Source organism: Mangifera indica, chromosome 16, assembly GCF_011075055.1.
Source record: "Mangifera indica cultivar Alphonso chromosome 16, CATAS_Mindica_2.1, whole genome shotgun sequence".
In the NCBI taxonomy this organism is placed as follows: Eukaryota; Viridiplantae; Streptophyta; class Magnoliopsida; order Sapindales; family Anacardiaceae; genus Mangifera; species Mangifera indica.
The window spans coordinates 3,895,338-3,915,648 of NC_058152.1; the positions used below are offsets into that span (position 1 = coordinate 3,895,338).

At 32.4% G+C, this 20,311-nt stretch overlaps 1 protein-coding gene across 1 annotated transcript; it reads left to right on the top strand.

Moving 5' to 3' along the window:
• The first annotated feature begins 452 nt into the window (after positions 1–452).
• On the top strand, positions 453–18,561 carry LOC123199471. Its single transcript, XM_044614494.1, has 11 exons — positions 453–817; positions 2,159–2,205; positions 2,284–2,398; positions 4,572–4,625; positions 4,716–4,811; positions 15,962–16,008; positions 16,101–16,215; positions 17,739–17,783; positions 17,868–17,927; positions 18,017–18,112; positions 18,207–18,561. Exons 1-11 carry the CDS (start codon positions 518–520, stop codon positions 18,324–18,326), a joined length of 1,095 nt encoding a protein of 364 aa, XP_044470429.1. The 5' UTR covers positions 453–517; the 3' UTR covers positions 18,327–18,561.
• The last annotated feature ends 1,750 nt before the right edge of the window (positions 18,562–20,311 follow it).

Here is a 20,311-nt window from a genome sequence, read left to right on the forward strand (position 1 = left end):
AATCTCTTTTGAATGCTAGAAAATACCCAAATTACCCCTATCCCTTTATTTCAAAATTGAAACCTAATCATTCAAAAAATAATTAATTGAATTAAAATAAAAAATTTCGACAATTATAAAAAAATTTAGAATTATTATTCAGATCAAAATTAAAGAGTAAAGATTGAAATGAAGATATAAAAAATAATTATTTTTTAATTAAAAATTTATAATGTTAAATTTAGTAATTTTCATCTTAACTTTTTTGAATAAAAAAAATGAGTTAACTCATATTTTAGGCTTACTCATCAAACAAACATGGATAGATCCTAGTTATAAAAAAATAATAATAATAACTTTATTTTGATACAAGTTGGGCCAGAATATCTCGACTGGATCCTATCCAGAAGTTTAATTGGGGCCCAGTTTATTTGGGCCATAACACCTAATACTAAACAGACGCCTCGTGTCCTCCCACCCCGCAAAAGTCGCCACTTCTTTTATTGGTTTTTCAGAAAGATCGATATTATCGAGAGCTATGGCTACAGTTTCTGCGGGAGCTCTACTATCAGCCATACCTCTCTCTTTGGATTCACTTCACTCTCCCAAATTTGCTTCCCGTTCTCTTTCAAATTGGTGTCTCAAGCCTCTTCCTCCCACTTTCGCCACAAATTTCTCCTTCAAATCGAGAAACATTGCCTTCAATGAATCGCGTTTTCTTGTAAAAGCCACCGCAGAAGATTTATCCGCTGACGTCGGAGAGGTTTTAGGTGATGTCAGCATTTTCACTCCTGCCGGTGAGCCAGTGTTGTTCAAGGACCTCTGGGACCAGACCCAGGTTTAAATCATGTTTCAATTATGAATAAATTTAGATAATGTTGGTATTTTTTATAATATGCCTTTTTTAATATTTTTATTTGACCGGGTTGGTATTTTAATAATGGTGCCCATAGCAAGGGAGATTTACTTTATGCAATGACTTGATTTTTGGTAAAATTATATTTGATCACTTAACATTCTAATCTTAACTAGTGCCGGTAAGGCATTTGAGAAAACACTGAGTAGAATGCATGATTTTCTTTCCTTTGTTTCAAATTTATGAACTTTTAAACATATGAAACCGGTTTTAATTAGCCGGTCCTATTGGGTTGTTGAAAGGCTAAATTCAAAGAGTCCAAATAAAGGTTCATTCATGTCACTACAATATTGATATGTATATACTTGGTTTTGAAATTTATGTTAATATTTTAAAATATAAATGATTTTGTTTGAGCGGGAGTTACAATTACATCTCACTTGAATTTTGACAGGTTTTATTAGTTATATATGTTGATAGTTTTTGTGTTAAAATTTCTGTTATACACATGCTAGAGGGTGAGGTTTTTCTGTTGTTATAGTGTTTTATATTTGGGACTATACTCTTTAGAACTGATAGACAATTGAATTCCAGAGTTTAGACGCTATATGAGTTTATTTTGTGTCAAGACATGTTCCTAGAATGGTGAAATCTAACACTAAAGATGGTGTGTTTCACATGCTGATATGAACTTTGAGAGAACCATATTTCAAAAGCTAGCTATCAAGACAATATAAATCTTGTACTAAAAAGCTCATATTTTCCTATATGGGATTTAAGTCTCTTACCTTATATTTGAAATCCTAATATACCACTACGCTCTACAGCTCTAGTGCTCACGCAACTGGGTAATGTGCTAGCTTGTTGTTAGCCTTGGGCTAACACTGCCATACCGGCGTCACCACTTTTGTTGCACGATTTTAACTGGGAGACGTGATGATGACTCTAATACCAAATGATATGAATATTGAAAAAGCAACATTTTAAAAGCTAGTTATTAAGATTGGAAAGTCCAAAACCATGTAAATCCCACATCAGAAGCCTATACTTTCCAATGTGGGATGCAAGTCCCATATTTTGCACTGAGGATTCTAACACGACTTATCTCTGTATGTATTTATGAATTTGGCATTACTAAATTCAAGCATCCATGTGATAAAAAATTCCTCAATACTCACTTCATGTCTTAGAAGTTTCTTGTTCTTAACATTTTCGTTTAGCATAAAGTTCATTTTAAACTAGATGTAGTTTATATTTTGGGGAAAAGTTATTAAACATTATCTTTAATCATTATTACATATGAAGATGTTTTATTTACTCCAGGGAGTGGCTGTTGTTGCACTCTTGAGGCATTTTGGGTGCCCTTTCTGGTAAATCTGTTGATAATAATCATTAGAAAAATTAAATCTGTTGTATCTAATTACTGATTTTGATTGTTCTTTTCTAAGTTGGGAGCTTGCTTTGGCATTGAAAGAAGCCAAAGCAACATTTGACCTTGCAGGCGTGAAATTAATTGCAGTTGGTGTAGGTAGTCCGAATAAAGCTCAAATACTTGCTGAACGAGTATTTTACACTTCTACCATGTACATTGCATGAAGAACATACATATGTGTGTCTGTTTTTGTGTGTGTGTATATCTTTTTTCTTTTTATTTCAAATGTATCTACTTCAATCATTTCTTGATTAAATAGAAGAATAACCTGAAATGAGCTTGACAACGTCATGGGACCAATCCATTTTGGCCTGTAGATTATCTGCTTGATATTTGATAGATGATACTGGAATTAACCAATTCAACTATTAAGTATGAATTCTAACAGAGTCGTGTAACTTCATTGAAATGCATTGCAAAATTTGCATTGTTTGGTGATAAAAGGAAATGTATTTCAAAGTCTTTTTGTAAAAGCTATTTTTGAGCAAAAGTACTTTTTTCTTTATAAAATCTTTTAAGACCACTGTTCAATTAACCTTTTCCCTCTCTTGAAAACACATTACAGAAAAGTACCTACAAGGGTTCTGTAAAAAACACCAAAACACTTTATTGACCTCAAAGTCACATTTATCTATTTAGGATCCACTTTCATATAGACGCAAAAAAAATTTTCAAAATTTGGAAGTGTTTTTAGTGATTAGAGTATTCCCGCACACTAGATTGCTGACATTCAGAAGTTAAGGTGTTATATGCTCATTTCAATAATAAGATTTCATATCATGTCTACAATATACATTGCTTTTTTTCTTTTTTCATTTTTATGGCTTAACAAACTTAGCCTGATTTTGGATGAGATCTTTTGAATCTAATCTTTGTCTCAACTCTCATCTATTAGAATGTTGATGTATAGAGATAGCTCATTGTAAGCCTTTCTGCAGGAACAGATAATTCTTAACAGATAGTATTTATGCTTTTCAAAAGATTAATTAGCTTTGTTTTTCTTATAAAAACAATTTGATGTAATTGGGACATGTAATGGGTAACTGTAAGAGCTGGATTGAGGGGGCGATACCTTTTGCTTCCAACCGAAAGGTTACGGGTTCAAACCTTTGACATCACCTATTTAGGATATGATATTTTACATGATTTGTATTACCAATGTTGCAGAGCTCACCAGATCTAGTTTAGAGTTACTGGTTGCTGATGCTTTAAGTTTGGATGATTTTTGGGTATCAAAGTAAAAACTAACAAATATATAAAGTGAAGAATGTATAGGTTTCAAGATGGATGGAATTATGTTAGGATCCTAAGTGCAACGTATGGGACTTAGATCCCACATTAGAAAGTATGGGTAACCAATGTGGGGTTTATATGACCTTGGACTCTCCCATCTCAATAGTTAGCTTTTGAGGTGTGGGTTTCCTAAGGTTCGTATCATTTGGTATCAAAGTCATCATCATGTCTCCCAGTTGCAATCATGCGGTGCGGGTGGTGATGCCGACATTGCAGTGTTCGCCCAGGGCTAACAGAAAGCTGGCGCACAGCTAGCCCGCGTGGGTGCCGGGGCTGCGGAACGTGGTGGTATGTTAGGATCCCAAGTGCAAGGTATGAGACTTGGATCCTATATTGAAAAGTATGGACAACTAGTGTGAAGTTTATATGATTTTAAGCTTTTCTATCTCAATAGTTAGCTTTTAAAGTGTAGTTCTTCTAAGGTTCATATCAAATTATAACATTGATAAACAAAAAACAATAAAACTATGTGCACAAACAATAACATGTCACCATGTGATTGAGTGTTATTTTATCTCTAATTCAAAATCCCCTAATTACTAGGTGAGATGTCATTTTTTGTGCACAAAGTTGTGTTTATTGTTTGTGCATATAGTGCTACTCAACAAAAAATGATTATTGGATTGATCATGCCTTTGCAATATGTTTATGGCAACAGAAATCAAGAAATCCATGGAAATGTGAAACCAATTTTAGGGCAGTCAAAGCCTTGACTTCATTGAAATTTTATTAAACATTGTTCATGAGGGCTTTTTCTAGATGCAGGGAACTGATTTATTTTTTTCTCATGTTGTTCTTGTTAAGTTATTTTTTATAATGGATTGCCTTTATGCCTCTAGATGCAAGGAGCTGATTGATTTCTTGCTCATGTTGTTCTTTTCCGGTTACCTTTTCCAATGGATTGCCTTTATGCTGACCCTGACGACAAGGTATGCAATAACACATTTCTGTGGAATACTTTCTCTGCTGTTTGTAAATCCTTATTTATTTATTTTTTTGTCAATTACATAGGTATATAATCTGTTGGGCTTATCTTATGGTATTAGCCGCACATTCTTCAATCCGGTAAGTGTAATCTTCTTCTCTTTCTGCAAAGTGTTTTTTGTTATTTTTAGAGGAATTGTTGGACTGTTGATATCCATGCTTTTCTGACAGGCCAAGGTGTTGACAAGATTTGGGGCTCTGCAGAAAGCTGTAGAAAACTATACCATTAAAGGAACCCTAGATGATATAAGAGGAATATTTCAACAGGTATAATTCTCTTCCTGAATCATTAAATTGTCTTATGCATGGTAATACTCCATTTATTGTTGTTCACTTTTACTAGGGAGGGATGTTTGTATTTAGAGGAAAAGATTTGTTGTATGCTTGGAGAGATGAAGGAGCAGGTGATCATGCCCCTTTAGACGATATCTTAAGTTAGACACGTCAATTGGGTCGGATCGAATGGAGGCCCAGTCTGACGCGAAACATGAAAAAAGCTCAGACACGATAAAACCTGATCGGTACTGTAGCGTGCCGGGCAAGCCCATGAGTTTATTAGGTCGGGCTTGGGTTTTAATATTAAACCCATGCGCTGGTCCGATCCGACACAATACTATTCATATATATATATATATATATATATAATTTTTTTTAAATTTTTTCCTCGCATCCTACCGCAAGGCAACAGAATTTGCTTCTGCCAAATGGGAGAAGGTGCTTCTGCCAAATTGCAGAAGCAAGCTTCTGTCTGGTAGAAGCCGTTGCCAAACTTTTTTAAAAATTTTTTTTAATTAATTTATTTTTTCCTATAAAAACCTATTCAATTTATCATTTTCACTTTCAATTGCAATTACAAACTCTCAACCTCTCAAACTCTCAATCTCAACTATTTATTATATTTTTAAGCTCATTTTATTTTAATTTTATCATTACAAAATATTACAAATAGATCCAATGTCAAATGAATTCAATCCATTTGAATATTATAATACTGGCGCTGATGATATTATTGATGATGCACAAGGTAGAATAGGTGGAGCACCAACAGGTGAAAGTGGTACGGGTATAGGTTCGCATTATTTGATAGACAGAAAAAGAAAATAAACGTCAATGATATGAGAACACTTTGATAGAATAGAGGAAACAATAGAGGGGAAATTAATTCGTCGAGCAGTATGCAAACATTGCGGTTCTTGTTTAACATGTGCAAATACAAGTGGGACGGGACATCTTCGCAGACATGTTATTGATTACTGTAAAAAAATTTCACATGAACTTAGAAGACAAAAACAAATTGTATTCACCAGATCGCAATCTGTTAGTCCAGGTGCCACTTCAGCAGAAGGTTCGAGCGGTTCTAGACATATGGGAAAAATGTCGATTTTACGTACGATCAAATGAAGGTGCGAGATTACATGGCCAGGTATGTCGTTGCTTCTGATCAACCTTTTAGTTATGCAGAAGATGAAATTTTAGAATGGATGATGCAAAATAGTATTTAACCAGCGTTTAGAAGAATTCCTAGGTTAACTCTTAGGTTAGATATATTGAGAAATTATGAATTAATGAAAATAAAAATTATTGGAGAATTATATAATTTTAATGATGTTATTTCAATAACTTTCGATTTATGGACTGCTACAAATCAACATATAGGGTATCTTTGTGCAACTGATCATTATATTAATTCTGATTGACAATTATACAAAAAAGTTATTACATTTAGAAATTTAGAATATCCACATAGTGGTCTTGCAATTTATCATGCATTAGCAAATATTTTTTAGGAATATAAAATTAATAATTTTATTTTTTCAATTACTTTTGATAATGCTAAAAATAATAATAAAGTTATTGAATATATGTATAATTATTTATCTCCTCCATTTAATGAAAAATTATTTCATATTAGGTGTGCATGTCATATTATTAATTTAATTGCTCAAGATGACTTGAGTTAGGCAAAAAAACATTTAGAAGTAATTAGACATGTCATTGCATATATTTCATCATCTCCATCACGGGTACAAACATATCATCAATTATGTATATCAATGAGGTTAAGAAGGAAAAAATTAAAAATAGATATTAGCATTAGATGGAATTCAACATATCTCATGTTGAAAACATGCGAAGGGTATGAAGTTCCTATAACACGATACTTCAATACCCAACCAATGGATTCGTAAGATCTTATTTTTTTGACAGACCAAGATTGAGAAATAGCTATGGGTTTAATGAACTTGTTAGAGCCATTGAAAACACCCATAGATCATTGCTCAGAGGTGTATTACCCAACAACTTGTTCTATAATATATAGTATGATAGAAATAAGTGATATTTTTAAAGAACATATGTATCGTCGCTCTCATAATGTTTTTCAAAATATATGTATGCAAATGGAACAAAAATTTAAAAAATATTAGAGTGAAATTCTTTTACTTTATTCTGCAGTTACTATTTTAGATCCTGGGGCAAAAACTAATGGATTACAAAATTTATTTAATATTATTAATGAAAATTTGTCAATTAATAGCAATGTAAATTCTGTTGAATATATTCAAAAATTTTTATTTGATATGTATAGTATTTATGAACAAAAATATGAAAAAACTGAATGAAGTTCTGCACCATAGATAAGTTCTGGTAGTTCAGGAAAAAAAAAGTCACGCATATGGTCTTTATTGCGTAAAGGTAAACAAACTGTTAGTCAAAGTATAAATTATAGTCAATTTTACAATTATATAAATATTGACTATTATCTTGAAATTGTTTAAAGATATAATGCTGAAAAACTAGATGTTTTGGCATGGTGGAAAGACAAGACAGAACCTTTCCTGTGCTTGCAGCCATGACTCGAGATCTACTAACACCTCCGGTGTCAACTGTAGCATCGAAATCTGCTTTTAGTGCAGGGGGATGCGTGCTGGATGTAGATGATCCAATTTACATCCAAATATGATCGAAACGATAATGTGCATGAAAGATTGGATCAAAGCTGATTTTAAATTACAGAATCGTGTGACAGAAGATGTCTTTGAAAAATTCAAAGATTTGGATGTAGAAGATGAATAGATAAATATTATATAGTAGATAAATTTTATTTATGTTTTGTAATTTATACAATATGTAAATTAATTTATTTGTATTTTATTAACAATTTATAATATTTTTTATTATGAAACTACGGTATTTTTTCGCCATAAGTGAGGGATCATAAATAAAATATTTTGGGTACTATCCTCGATTTTAATAATTGAAAAATTATTTGTGTTTAAAAATTTTAATTAAAATTTTTTTAAAAATATTTAATAAGGCTTTGGGCCATTATATTTTAAAGGGTCGACGTGGCCCGAACGCAATTACTGTTTGGGCCTCGGACCGGCCCGGCCCATTAGCCCAATAGACGAGCTGGAGTTGGTCCGACCCAGCCCATTGACGTCTCCGTCTTAAGTATTTGCTGCAAGGTTCCTGCTTCATGAAGCAGATAATACTCATGGAGATATAGGTATTATTACTGCATTTTAATGTCCCCACAAAGTAGTAGTAATAAGAGATTTTGTTGGGATCTCCATAAAACTTTTTCCTAGAACTCCGACTTGTTGCAAATTTACAATTATACTATAGATCCTGATCATAAGAACAAAAATATTTGTACACAAAAGAACAGAGACGTCAATGGGCCACGTCGAGCCAACCCCAGCGCGGCGCGTTGGGCTAATGGGCTTGGCCGAACAGTAATTAGCCTTCGGGCTGGACCGACCCTTTAAAATATAAATGCCCAAAACCCGACTCATATACTAACCGGTTTTAAATAGGCCAGCCAACTTTATTAAATGGGTCGGATCGGACCAGACCGTATTAAATATTTAAAAAAAAGTTTTAATTAACATTTTTAAACATAAATTATTTTTCAATTATTAAAATCGAGGATAGTATTCCAAATATTTTATTTGTAATCTTTCACTTACGACGGAGGAATACTGTGGTTACATAATAAAAAATATTATAAATTGTTAATAAAATACAAATAAATTAATTTACATATTATATAAATTACAAAACATAAAAAAATTTATCTACTATATAATATTTATCTATTCATTTTTTACATCCAAATCTTTGAATTCTTCAAAGACATCTTCTGTCACACGATTCTGTAATTTAAAATCAGCTTTGATCCAATCTTTTATGCACATTATCGCTTCGATCATATTTGGATGTAAATTGGATCGTTTATCATCCAGTACGTATCCCCCTGCACTAAAAGTAGATTTCGATGCTACAATTGATACCGGATGTGTTAGTATATCTCGAGTCATCGCTGCAAGCACAAGAAAGGTTTCTGCCTTGTCTTTCCACCATGCCATGCCAAAACATATAGTTTTTCAGCATTATATCTTTGAACAATTTCAGAATAATGGTCAATATTTATATAATTGATTATAATTTGTACTTTGACTAACAATTTATTTATCTTTATGCAATAAAAACCATATGTGTGACGTTTTTTTACCTGAACTACCAGAATTTACCTCTGGTGTAGAACTTTGTCCAGTTTTTTTATATTTTTGTTCATAAATATTATACATATCAAATAAAAATTCTTAAACATATTCAACAGAATTTACATTGCTATTAATTGACAAATTTTCATTAATAACATCAAATAAATTTTGTAATACATTAGTTTTTGCCCTAAGATCTAAAATAGTAGCTGCAGAATAAAGTAAAGGAATTTGACTCCAATATTTTTAAAATTTTTGTTCCATTTGCATACATATATTTTGAAAAGCATTATGAGAGTAACGATATCTATGTTCTTTAAAAATATTACATATTTCTACCATACTATATATTATAGAACAAGTTGTTGGATAATACACACCTGAGCAATGATTTGCGGTTGTTTTCAATGGTTCTAACAAGTTCATTAAAGCATAGTTATTTCCCAATCTTGATCTGTCAAAAAAATAGGATCTTACGAATCCATTGGTTGGGTATTGAAGTATCGTCTTATAGGAACTTCATACCCTTCGCATGTTTTCAATATGAGATATGTTGAATTCCACCTAGTGCTAATATCTATTTTTAATTTTTTCCTTCTTAACCTCATTGATCTACGTAATTGATGATATACTTGTACCTGTGAATAGGGTGATGAAATATATGCAATGACATGTCTAATTACTTCTAAATGTTTTTTTGTCAAACTCAAGTCATCTTGAACGATTAAATTAATAATATGACATGCACACCTAACATGAAATAATTTTCTATTAAATGGAGGAGATAAATGATTATATATATATTCAATAACTTTATTATTATTTTTAGCATTATCAAAAGTAATTGAAAAAATAGAATTATTAATTTTATATTCCTAAAAAATATTTGCTAATGCACGATAAATTGCAAGAGCACTATGTGGATATTCTAAATTTCTAAATACAATAGTTTTTTTGTATAATTGTCACTTAAAATTAATATAATGAGCAGTTGTACAAAGATACTCTATATGTTGATTTGTAGCAGTCCATAAATCAGAAGTTATTGAAATAACACCATTAAAATTACTTAATTCTCCAATAATTTTTATTTTCATTAATTCATAATTTTTCAATATATCTGACCTAAGAGTTGACCTAGAAATTCTTCTAAATGCTGGTTGAATATTATTTTGCATAATTCATTCTAAAATATCATGTTCTGCATAACTAAAAGGTTGATCAGAAGCAACGACATACTTGGCCATGTAATCTCGCACCTTCATTTGATCGTACGTAAAAGTCGGCATTTCTTCCATATGTCCAGAACCGCTCGGACCTCCTGCTGAAGTGGCACTTGGACCAACAGATCACGATCTGGTGAATGCAATTTGTTTTTGTCCTCTAAGTTCATGTGAAATTTTTTTACAGTAATCAGGAACATGTCGCGAAGATGTCCGGTCCCACTTACGGTCAGCTTGGCTCACAGCCAGTGTAACATCCCTCCCTAGAAGTACTATCCATCGAAGGAGAAATGTTACGAATTAATATTCGTAGCATCTATTTTTTTTCTTTTTTTTTTAAATACTTAAAAGTGTTTAGAAAGTATTCCAAGAAAACTGAAAATCTGGAAGCGAACAAAAGATGTATATACTCATATGAAAACTCATCTGAAAACAATGAGTAATCATATACAACTGTACCACAATCTCAAAAAATCAAAAGTCGATAAAAACATGTCACTGTATGCATGTAATATAAACCAGAGATAATCTGCTCCAACCGGATCTACCTACGCTGACCTGACCCTGCCTCGCAGCTACCTCGATCACCCGTACCTGCAATCAGGAAAGAAAAGGGAGTGAGTGATAAGAACACTCAGTAAGGGGAAAAATTAAGTAAACTATCCCTTTTTCCTGTTCTAACTCACTTTTGGGACTCAACCTCACATCCTAACCTCTATAAGAGATTGAGGGGATAATTTAGTTCACTCTTTACTATTTGGGTCATACTTTGTCCCATTTGGTGTCTATTTAATACTTTCTGGAAGCTAACTATAGGGATTTGACACTTTTCTAAACTCAAGCTCTTTTTCTTTCGTTACATTATTTCTGAATCTGAATTGAGCTCTACTGCGAGCATGCTTTACTGCGAGCTGACCCTACTAGGGGTCTATGTCCTACTACAGACGTGTCCCACTGCGGACGTGCTCTACTACGGGCGGTGTAGTGTAAAGTGCCCCCTCATAGTTTATAGCATGCATACGAGTCTTATATCTTACTAATTTCGCTTCCATCTAAATTTATTCATAACTCACCAGACATTACTCTTGGAACGATCCTTGAATCTTGAGTCCCAACCTTTTCTTACTTTTATTTCTTTTCTTTTTCTCTTCTTTCTTTTTTTTTCCTTTGTTTTCCTTTGTTTTCTTTTCTTTTCTTTTCCTTTCTTTTCTTTCTTTTTTCCTTTCCAAACTGTGAAATACTGTTCACAGCCCTGTTCATTTGACACGGCAACCTTCTTTTTCATACAATTTCACAGTTCAAACGATTCATAATTCATACAAGCTATATATAGTTGAAAAGAGGATACAAATAGCTTTCTAACAAGCTATAATAACACTCATAATTCCATATATAAGGCAGTCAAAACGTGAGATAAACTCAGTGACAAAACTGCCTCCTCTGTTTATTTAGTAAAACAGTCCTTTCGGTTTATACAATATTTAACAGTCCAAATGATCTCTAATTCATAAAAGCTATATATCATTGGAAAGAGGATTCAAAGAGCTTTCCAACAAGATATAATAGCACTCATAATTCCATATATAAGGCAGTCAAAACGTGAGATAAACTTAGTAACAAAACTGCCTCCTCTGTTTATTTAGTAAAACAGTCCTTTCGGTTTATACAATCTTTAACAATTCAAATGATCTCTAATTCATACAAGCTATATATCATTGGAAAGAGGATTCAAAAAGCTTTCCAACAAGATATAATAGCACTCATAATTCATCAGATAAGGCAGCCAAAACATGGGACGAACTCAGTGACAAAAACTGTAAATATTATGCAACTTTCTGCCATAAACAAAATCACATACATAGACATCCCAAATGGCAAAACAATATTCCTCAACATCAAAATCAACATTTATAACCTAGATCTAAGGAACCAAAAGCTTAAAATATATCACATATCAAGGATGATATCCCTTACCTTGTGTCAAGCCAAATCTTTGTAAGTTGGCTTCCTTCTCCTTGTTTTGTTTTCTTTATCACCAAAATCACTTTAAATCAATACCAAAACACACTAACACATTCACATAACATGCATATAAACATAGATGAAAGGAGAAGGAAGGAGATCTTTGGTTACCAAAGTTTCCAAGTGCTTCCTTTTCTTTCTTCTCTTCCAAACTCCTTCCTTATTTTCTTCAAGAAAACAAAGAAAAGTATGAAGAATGGTGGCTGTTGGAATATGGACGAAAATGATGAAAAGTCTTATCTCTTTCTCTTTTTCTCTTTGTCTTTTTGCTTTTCTTTTTTTTCTTTTTTCTTTTTCTTTAGGTATATATATATATATATATATAAACACACCCATACATATATATATTTAAAATGAGAAAAATATCAAAACAAGGTCAAAAGACATAATTGCCCCTAACATATACCTGAGGGTATTACAGTCAGCTCGGGCTCGGCTCGTTTTTTGGCTCAGTTCGTTTACGGTTCGACTCATTTTTTATATCAAAACGACATCGTTTTGTATATATATGGATCAAAATGACGTCGTTTTGTATACAAAATTTAAAAAAAAATCTACTGAGTCAATCTGAACCAGCTCGAGCTCAATCGAGCCGAGTCGAGCCAAATTCGAGCTCGAGCTGGCTCGGTTCGAGTCCACCCTTACTCCCACTTGTACTTGCACATGTTAAACAAGAACCACAATGTTTGCATACTGCTCGACGAATTAATTTCCCCTCTATTGTTTTCTCTATTCTATCAAAGTGTTCTCATACCATTGACGTTTGTTTTCTTTTTCTGTCTGTCGACTAATGCGAACCTGTACCCGTACCACTTTCACCTGTTGGTGCTCCACCTATTCCACCTTGTGCATCGTCAATAATATCATCAGTGCTCGCATGATAATATTCAAATGGATTGAATTCATTTGATATTGGATCCATTTGTAATGATAAAATTAAAATAAAATGAGAGTAAAAATATAATAAATAGTTGAAATTGAGAGATTGGGAGTTTGAGAGGTTAAGAAATTTGTAATTGTAATTGAAAGTGAAAATGAAAAATTGAATAGGTTTTTATAGGAAAAAATACATTAATTAAAAATTTTTTTTTTAAAAGTTTGCCAGCGGCTTCTGCCAGGCAGAAGCTTGCTTCTGCAATTTGGCAGAAGCACCTTCTGCTATTCCAGTAGCCGTTGCCAGCGGCTTCTGCCAGGCAGAAGCTTGCTTCTGCAATTTGGCAGAAGCACCTTCTGCTATTTGGCATAAGCAAATATATATATATATATATATATAAACAGTCTTGTGTCGGGCTTGGCAACCAATGAGTTTAATATTGAAGCCCAAGGCCCGGCCTGATAAGCCCATGGGCTTGACCCGACACGTTACAGTATCGGACCGGGTTTTGTCATGCCCGAACTTTTTTTCATGCTTCGGGCCGGACCTCTATTCGATTCAATCCAATTGACGTGTCTACAAAAAAATAGTAATTTTGAATCTTAGGTGATAGGCTTGTAGAATGGTGTGAGAATAAAGTTTGGATCAGTTTAAGTTGCGCTTTCAAAATTCTTTGTAGGGGCAGTTTGGTTTAAGTTATGCAAAGAATATCTTACTATTCTATCTATTATTATTTATATTATTTTATTAAATAATAAAAAATTTTGATACCAATAGTGATGTCATAAATAATGCATGAGATACTCTTATTTTTACATGACAAAAATATCTTAATATTATTACATTTAATTAAGAACAATAATTATTTAAATTTATTAAATAGGCAGAAGGACTATTTCTCACTTAAGTTTTAGTCTACTCTAAAAATTTATATAATTCTTCTTATAATGTAAAAAATTCATAATTTCTTCTTATAATTAAACTTTGAAAAATTTACTTTTTTAATTACACACCAATTTTTAGGGTTTTATTTTTAATGGTTGTCGATTAATCTTCTTCAACCAAGGATAAAGGAAATCTACCAATTTTCCCCCTAGGATCATCCGTCAATCTTCTCCGACAATAGAGAATGGCATTGAACAAAGCATCCAAATCATTCAAATTTGAATAATGATGAAATATCACTCTTTGCTATTTAGATAGTTGTCTCAGTATTATTTTAATTTATTAATATTTATTATTATGATAATTTTTATTTTTAATTACAAAATATTGTCAATCCTAAAATTACCTCACATTCCTTATTTAAAAGTGTGTATGCTTTTGTCGATAAAATCTATTATGATAAATTCAGTATTATTCATCTTCACTTTTTTAAATCAGTATTTGTTTGGCTACAAGTTGTGCCAGAATATCTCGACTGGATCCCATCCAGAAGTTTGATTGGGGCCCGGTTTATTTGGGCCAAAATACAAACAACTAAATACAGTCGTCTCGTCTCTTCCCGCCACACAAAACTCGCCACTTGGTTTATTCTTTATTCAGAAAAATTGATACACGAGTCGAGGGCTATGGCTACAGTCTCTGCAGGAGCTCTAGCATCAGCCATACCTCTCTCTTTCGATTCACTTCACTCTCCCAAATTCGCTTCCCGTTCTCTTTCAAATTGGTGTCTCAAGCCTCGTCCTCTCACTTTCGCCACATTCAAATCAAGAAACATTGCCGTCAATGAATCGCGTTTTCTTGTAAGAGCCACCGCAGAGGATTTCTCTGCAGACGTCGGACAGGTTTTAGGTGATGTCAGCATTTTCACTGCTGCCGGTGAGCCGGTGTTGTTCAAGGATCTCTGGGACCAGACCCAGGTTTAAATCATGCTTCAATTATGAATAAATTTAGATAATGTTGGTACTTGTTAAAATATGTCTTTTTTATATTTTTTGTTGAGCGGTTTGGTATTTTAATAATGGTGCCCGTAGTAAGGGATAATTTTATTATAAAATGACTTGATTTTTGGCAAAGTTACATTTTACCAATAATTATTTTAATCTTTACCAGTTCCTGTAAGACTCTTGAGAAAACACTTGGTAGATTGCATGATTTTCTTTTTTGTGTTACAAATTTATGAACTTTTAAACATAAGAAACCGGTTTTAATTAGCGGGGGTTAAGGGTTGTTGAAGGACTAAATTCAAAGGATCCAAATAAAGGTTCATTCATGCAACTTTCAATCATAACTACAATATTGATGTGTATATACTTGGTTTTGAATTTTATGTTAATATTTCAAAATATACATGATTTTGCTTGAGCTGGAGTTATAAGTACTTCTCACTTAATTTTGAGAGGTTTTATTAGCTATATATGTTGGTAGTTTTGGTGTTCAAATTTATGTTATACACATTCAGGAGAATGAGATTTTGCTGTCATTATATTTTTTTTATAGTTGGGAGTACACCCTTTAGAACTGATAAGCAATTGAATTCCAGAGGTTAGACGCTTTATGTTGTGTCAAGACATGTTCCAAGAAGGGTGAAATATAACATTAAAGATAGTGCGTTTCACATGCCTTAGCTTTGTATATATTTATGAAATTGGCATTATTAAATTCAAGCATCCATGTGATAAAAAATTTCTCAATACTTACCTCATGTCTTAGAAGATTCTTGTTCTTAACATTTTCATTTAGCATGAAGTTCATTTTAAAATTGTCGTATCTTATATTTTGGGGCAAAGTTTTTAAACATTGTTCTTTAATCATTATTACCATATGAAGATGTTTTATTTACTCTAGGGAGTGGCTGTTGTTGCACTCTTGCGGCATTTTGGATGCCCTTGCTGGTAATTATTCTTTTGAAACGCTGTTGATAATAATTGTTAGAGATTTTAAATCTTTTGTATCTAATAACTGATTTTGATTGTTCTTTTCTAAGTTGGGAGCTTGCTTCAGCATTGAAAGAAGCCAAAGCAACATTTGACTCTGCAAGCGTGAAATTAATTGCAGTTGGTGTTGGTAGTCCGAATAAAGCTCAAATACTTGCTGAACGGGTATTTTACACTTCTACCATATACAGTGCATGAAGAACATTCATACGTGTGTCTGTTTTTTTTTTTATTCGTGTGTGTGGGAGTGTCTTTTTTATTTTCATTTCAAGTGTATTTTCTTCAATCGTTTCTTGATTAAATAGAAGAAAATCCTGGAATAAGCCTGACAATTTCATGGGATCAATCCTTTCTCATCTGCTTGATACTTGATAGATGCTGGAATTAACCATTTCAACATTTCGGCATGAATTCTTTCAGTGTCATGTAACTTCATTGAAATGCTTTGCAAAATTTGCATTGTTTGATAAGCAAAGGAAATGTATTTTAAAGTCTTTTTGCAGAATCTATTTTTGAGTAAAAGCTCATTTTTCTTTAAGAAGTCTTTAAGACAACTGATCAGTTCGCCTTTTGCCTCTCTCTAAAGCGCATTCCAGAAAAGTACCTGCATGGGTTTCTGTTTATAAACACTAAAACACTATATTGATCCTCAAAATCACTTGTATCTATTTAGGGTCCACTTTTTAATTGAAATTAAAATACTTTCACAATTTAGAAGTGTTTTTAGTGATGTTAAAGTATTCCCACATGCTAGATTGCTGGCATTAAGAAGTTAAGGTGATGATATGATCATTTCAGTAATTAGATTTCATATCATGTCTGCGCTATACATTGTATTTTTTTTCTTCATTTTTTGGCTTAATAAACATAGCCTGATTTTGCACGAGATCTGTTGAATCTAATCTTTGTTACAACTCTCATTTATTAGAATGTAGTTTTAGTGCCCAATGACAATCTTAGATGTTGGAACTGTTGCCCTTAACAATAGATAATAAAATTTATGGAGATAGCTCATTGTAAGGCTTTCTACAGGAACAAATAATTCTTAACAGATAGTAGTTATGCTTTCCAAAAAGATTAATTAGCTTTGTTTTTCTTACAAAAGTAGTTTGATGTACTTGGGATGTGTATTGGGTAACCGTAAGGGTTGGATTGAGGCATCAAGACCTTTTGCTTCCAACCGAAAGGTTAGGGGTTCAAACCTCTGACACCACCTATTTAGGATATGATATTTAACAAGATTCGTATTGCCAAGGTTGCAGAGCTTGCTAGATCTAGTTTATAGTTAGTGCTGGGTGATGCTCTAAGTAAATTTGGATTATTTCTGGGTATCAAAGTTAAAACTAACAAATAAATAGAGGGAAGAATGTATAGGTTTCAAGATTGATGGAATTAGAACATCGATAAACAAAAGTTGATTATTGGATCGATCATGCCTTTGCAATATGTTTATGGCAATAGAAATCATGAAATACATGGAAATGTGAAACCAATATTAGGGGATTCAAAGCCTTGACTGCAGAGATTTTATATAAATATTGCTCATGAGGACCTTTTCTTGGTGCAGGGAACTGATTGATTTCTTTCTCATGTTGTTAAGTTAATTTTTACAATGGATTGCCTTTATGCTGATCCTTTTCTAGATGCAAGGAGCTGATTCCTTTCTTTCTCATGTTGTTCTTTTTCAGTTACCTTTTCCAATGGATTGCCTTTATGCTGATCCTGACCGCAAGGTATGGAATAAGCCAATAACACACTTCTGTGGAATATTTTCTCTGCTGTTTGTAAATTCTGATGTGTTTTTTTTTGTTACTTAGGCATATAATCTGTTGGGCTTATATTTTGGTATTGGCCGTACGTTCTTCAATCCAGCAAGTGTAATCTTCTTCTCCTTCTGCAAAGTTTTTTTAAATTTTTTTGAGAGGATTTGTTGGACTAGCGTATGATATGCATACTTTTCTGACAGGCTAAGGTATTCTCAAGATTAGGGGCTCTGCAGAAAGCTGTAGAAAACTATACCATTGAAGCCACCCCAGATGATAGAAGCGGTGTATTGCAACAGGTATAATTTTCTCTTTGTTTGAATTTCTGTTCCGTAATCATTAAATTGTTTTACACATGGTGATCCTCCATTCTTTGTTGTTCACTTTCACTAGGGAGGGATGTTTGTATTCAAAGGAAGAGATTTGCTGTATGCATGGAGAGACGAAGGAACTGGTGATCATGCCCCTTTAGATGATATCTTTCGTATTTGCTGCAAGGTTCCTGCTTCATGAAGTACATAATACTCATCTCCCTGCAAGGTAATAGTAATAAGGGATACTGTTGGTTTCTCGTTTTGCCTTTATCTCCCACTTATTGTTGTAAATTTACAGTTATGCTGTAGATTCTAATCATAAGAACGAAACTATTTGTACACAAAAAATAATAATTTAGAATCCTAGCTGATAGGCTGTCTGATAGAATGTTGTGAGAATAAAGTTTGGATAAGTTTAAGTTGGCTTTTTTGAATTCTTCTGAGAGCAATTTTATATGTACATACTTTATGTATATAATTAGGTATGAAGATAATATGTCATTATATGATTAAAAATTTATTTATTTTTAATTTAAAGTCACTCAATTACATAATGATACATCATCTTTGTATTCAAAATCAATCATACGGAGCAAGTCAAACTTTGAGTTTAATGATTAGTGTTAGACCTGAATCGAGCTGATTTGGGTTTGAAAGTCGATTCGATTCGATTCAGTTTAGTTCGAATTTGTTTAGTTCAAATATAAATGAAATTTGAGTTAAGAGGTTTAAATTTGTTTAGCTAAAAAGAGTTTGATTTGGTTTGGCTTGCGAACTAAATAAATGGTTTGATTCAATTTAAATTTGGGTCATGAGTTGATTCGAGTTATTTTAAATAATTGATAAATGATGATTTGTTGTCAATAAGTTACAAATTTAAATTATGAATCTGAGTCACATATCCGAATCGTGAATTTAAATTATAAATTTGAGTCAAATTTGAATTAAACTATTTTTATTGAAATCAAGTTTGACATATTTTTAATATTGATTTGACGAATTTGAGTCGAATTAATTTTTATTCAAATCGAATTCAAATCAATAAGTGTTTTGATTTGGTTTAGTCTATATCCACCCTTTTCAGTGATTAGATTAAATTAGATAAATCAAAATTTTGAATTTAATATATCTTTAAAAAATTGATGAATTTATACTCTCTTGTACCATAAGTTTTCTCTATTATACTTAAAACTACATTAGGTCACATCGTTTTATTCCTTTTTCAAGGAGGAGAGCGACATTCTTGAAGCGAAGTAAGGCTAAAACACAACTTTTAAGCATTAAAAAAAGTGATTAGATTGGGAATGGGAACATCCATGTCAATCAACATCTTGGAATTTGGAACATGGGATGTTTTTTAGATCACTAAATAGCACCTCCCAAAGTCTTGAAAAATAAATCTCTTTTAGCTGTGGCATCACCCTGCACAATCAGGAATATTTTGTCACGTTGAAATATTATCAATTCATCTAAATTATTAAAACTAGGCCAAAAGACTTGTTCCCACTCACAGTTTAGTGTAATCTCAAAGTTTCACTCGTAAAATTTTAAAAATTCATATACTAATTATTTTATTAAAAATTTTTATTAGAATTGAAGGTAAAAATATTTTAAAAAGTTAAAATTTTATCATATTTTTTCTTCTTAGTTTAAAAAAATAACTATTTCATCTATCTAAAATTTGAAAAGTTACTTCCCCCCCCCCCCTTTTTAGAGTTTGCATTTTTACCCCTTGCTTCTCTAACAACTGAGGCCTATCAATCTTCATACTGGCACTCCATCCCATCTCCCAAATGAGAACAAATCATCGCCTAACCGAAAGTCAACTAACAATTCGTTGACACAAATATATACGATACACAGAACTGTACATCGATCGATACATATATTGGCTAAACGAAGATTGTATTTCTTTGTTCAGCTAATTTGTGCGTTGATCGATGCACATATCGATCAAATAGATTTTCAATTGACCAATGATTTGTCCTCTTCTGGGAGATAGGATGGAGTGTCAGTACAAAAGTTGGCTTTCTCAGGTCGCTAAAGAAGTGAGGGAAAAAATGCAAACCCTAAGGGGAAAAGATAACTTTTCAAATTTTGGATGAGAGAAATTGTTAATTTTTTGAACTAATGGAGGAAAATATAATAAAATTTTATTTTGTTTAATATTTTTTAGTTAAATAA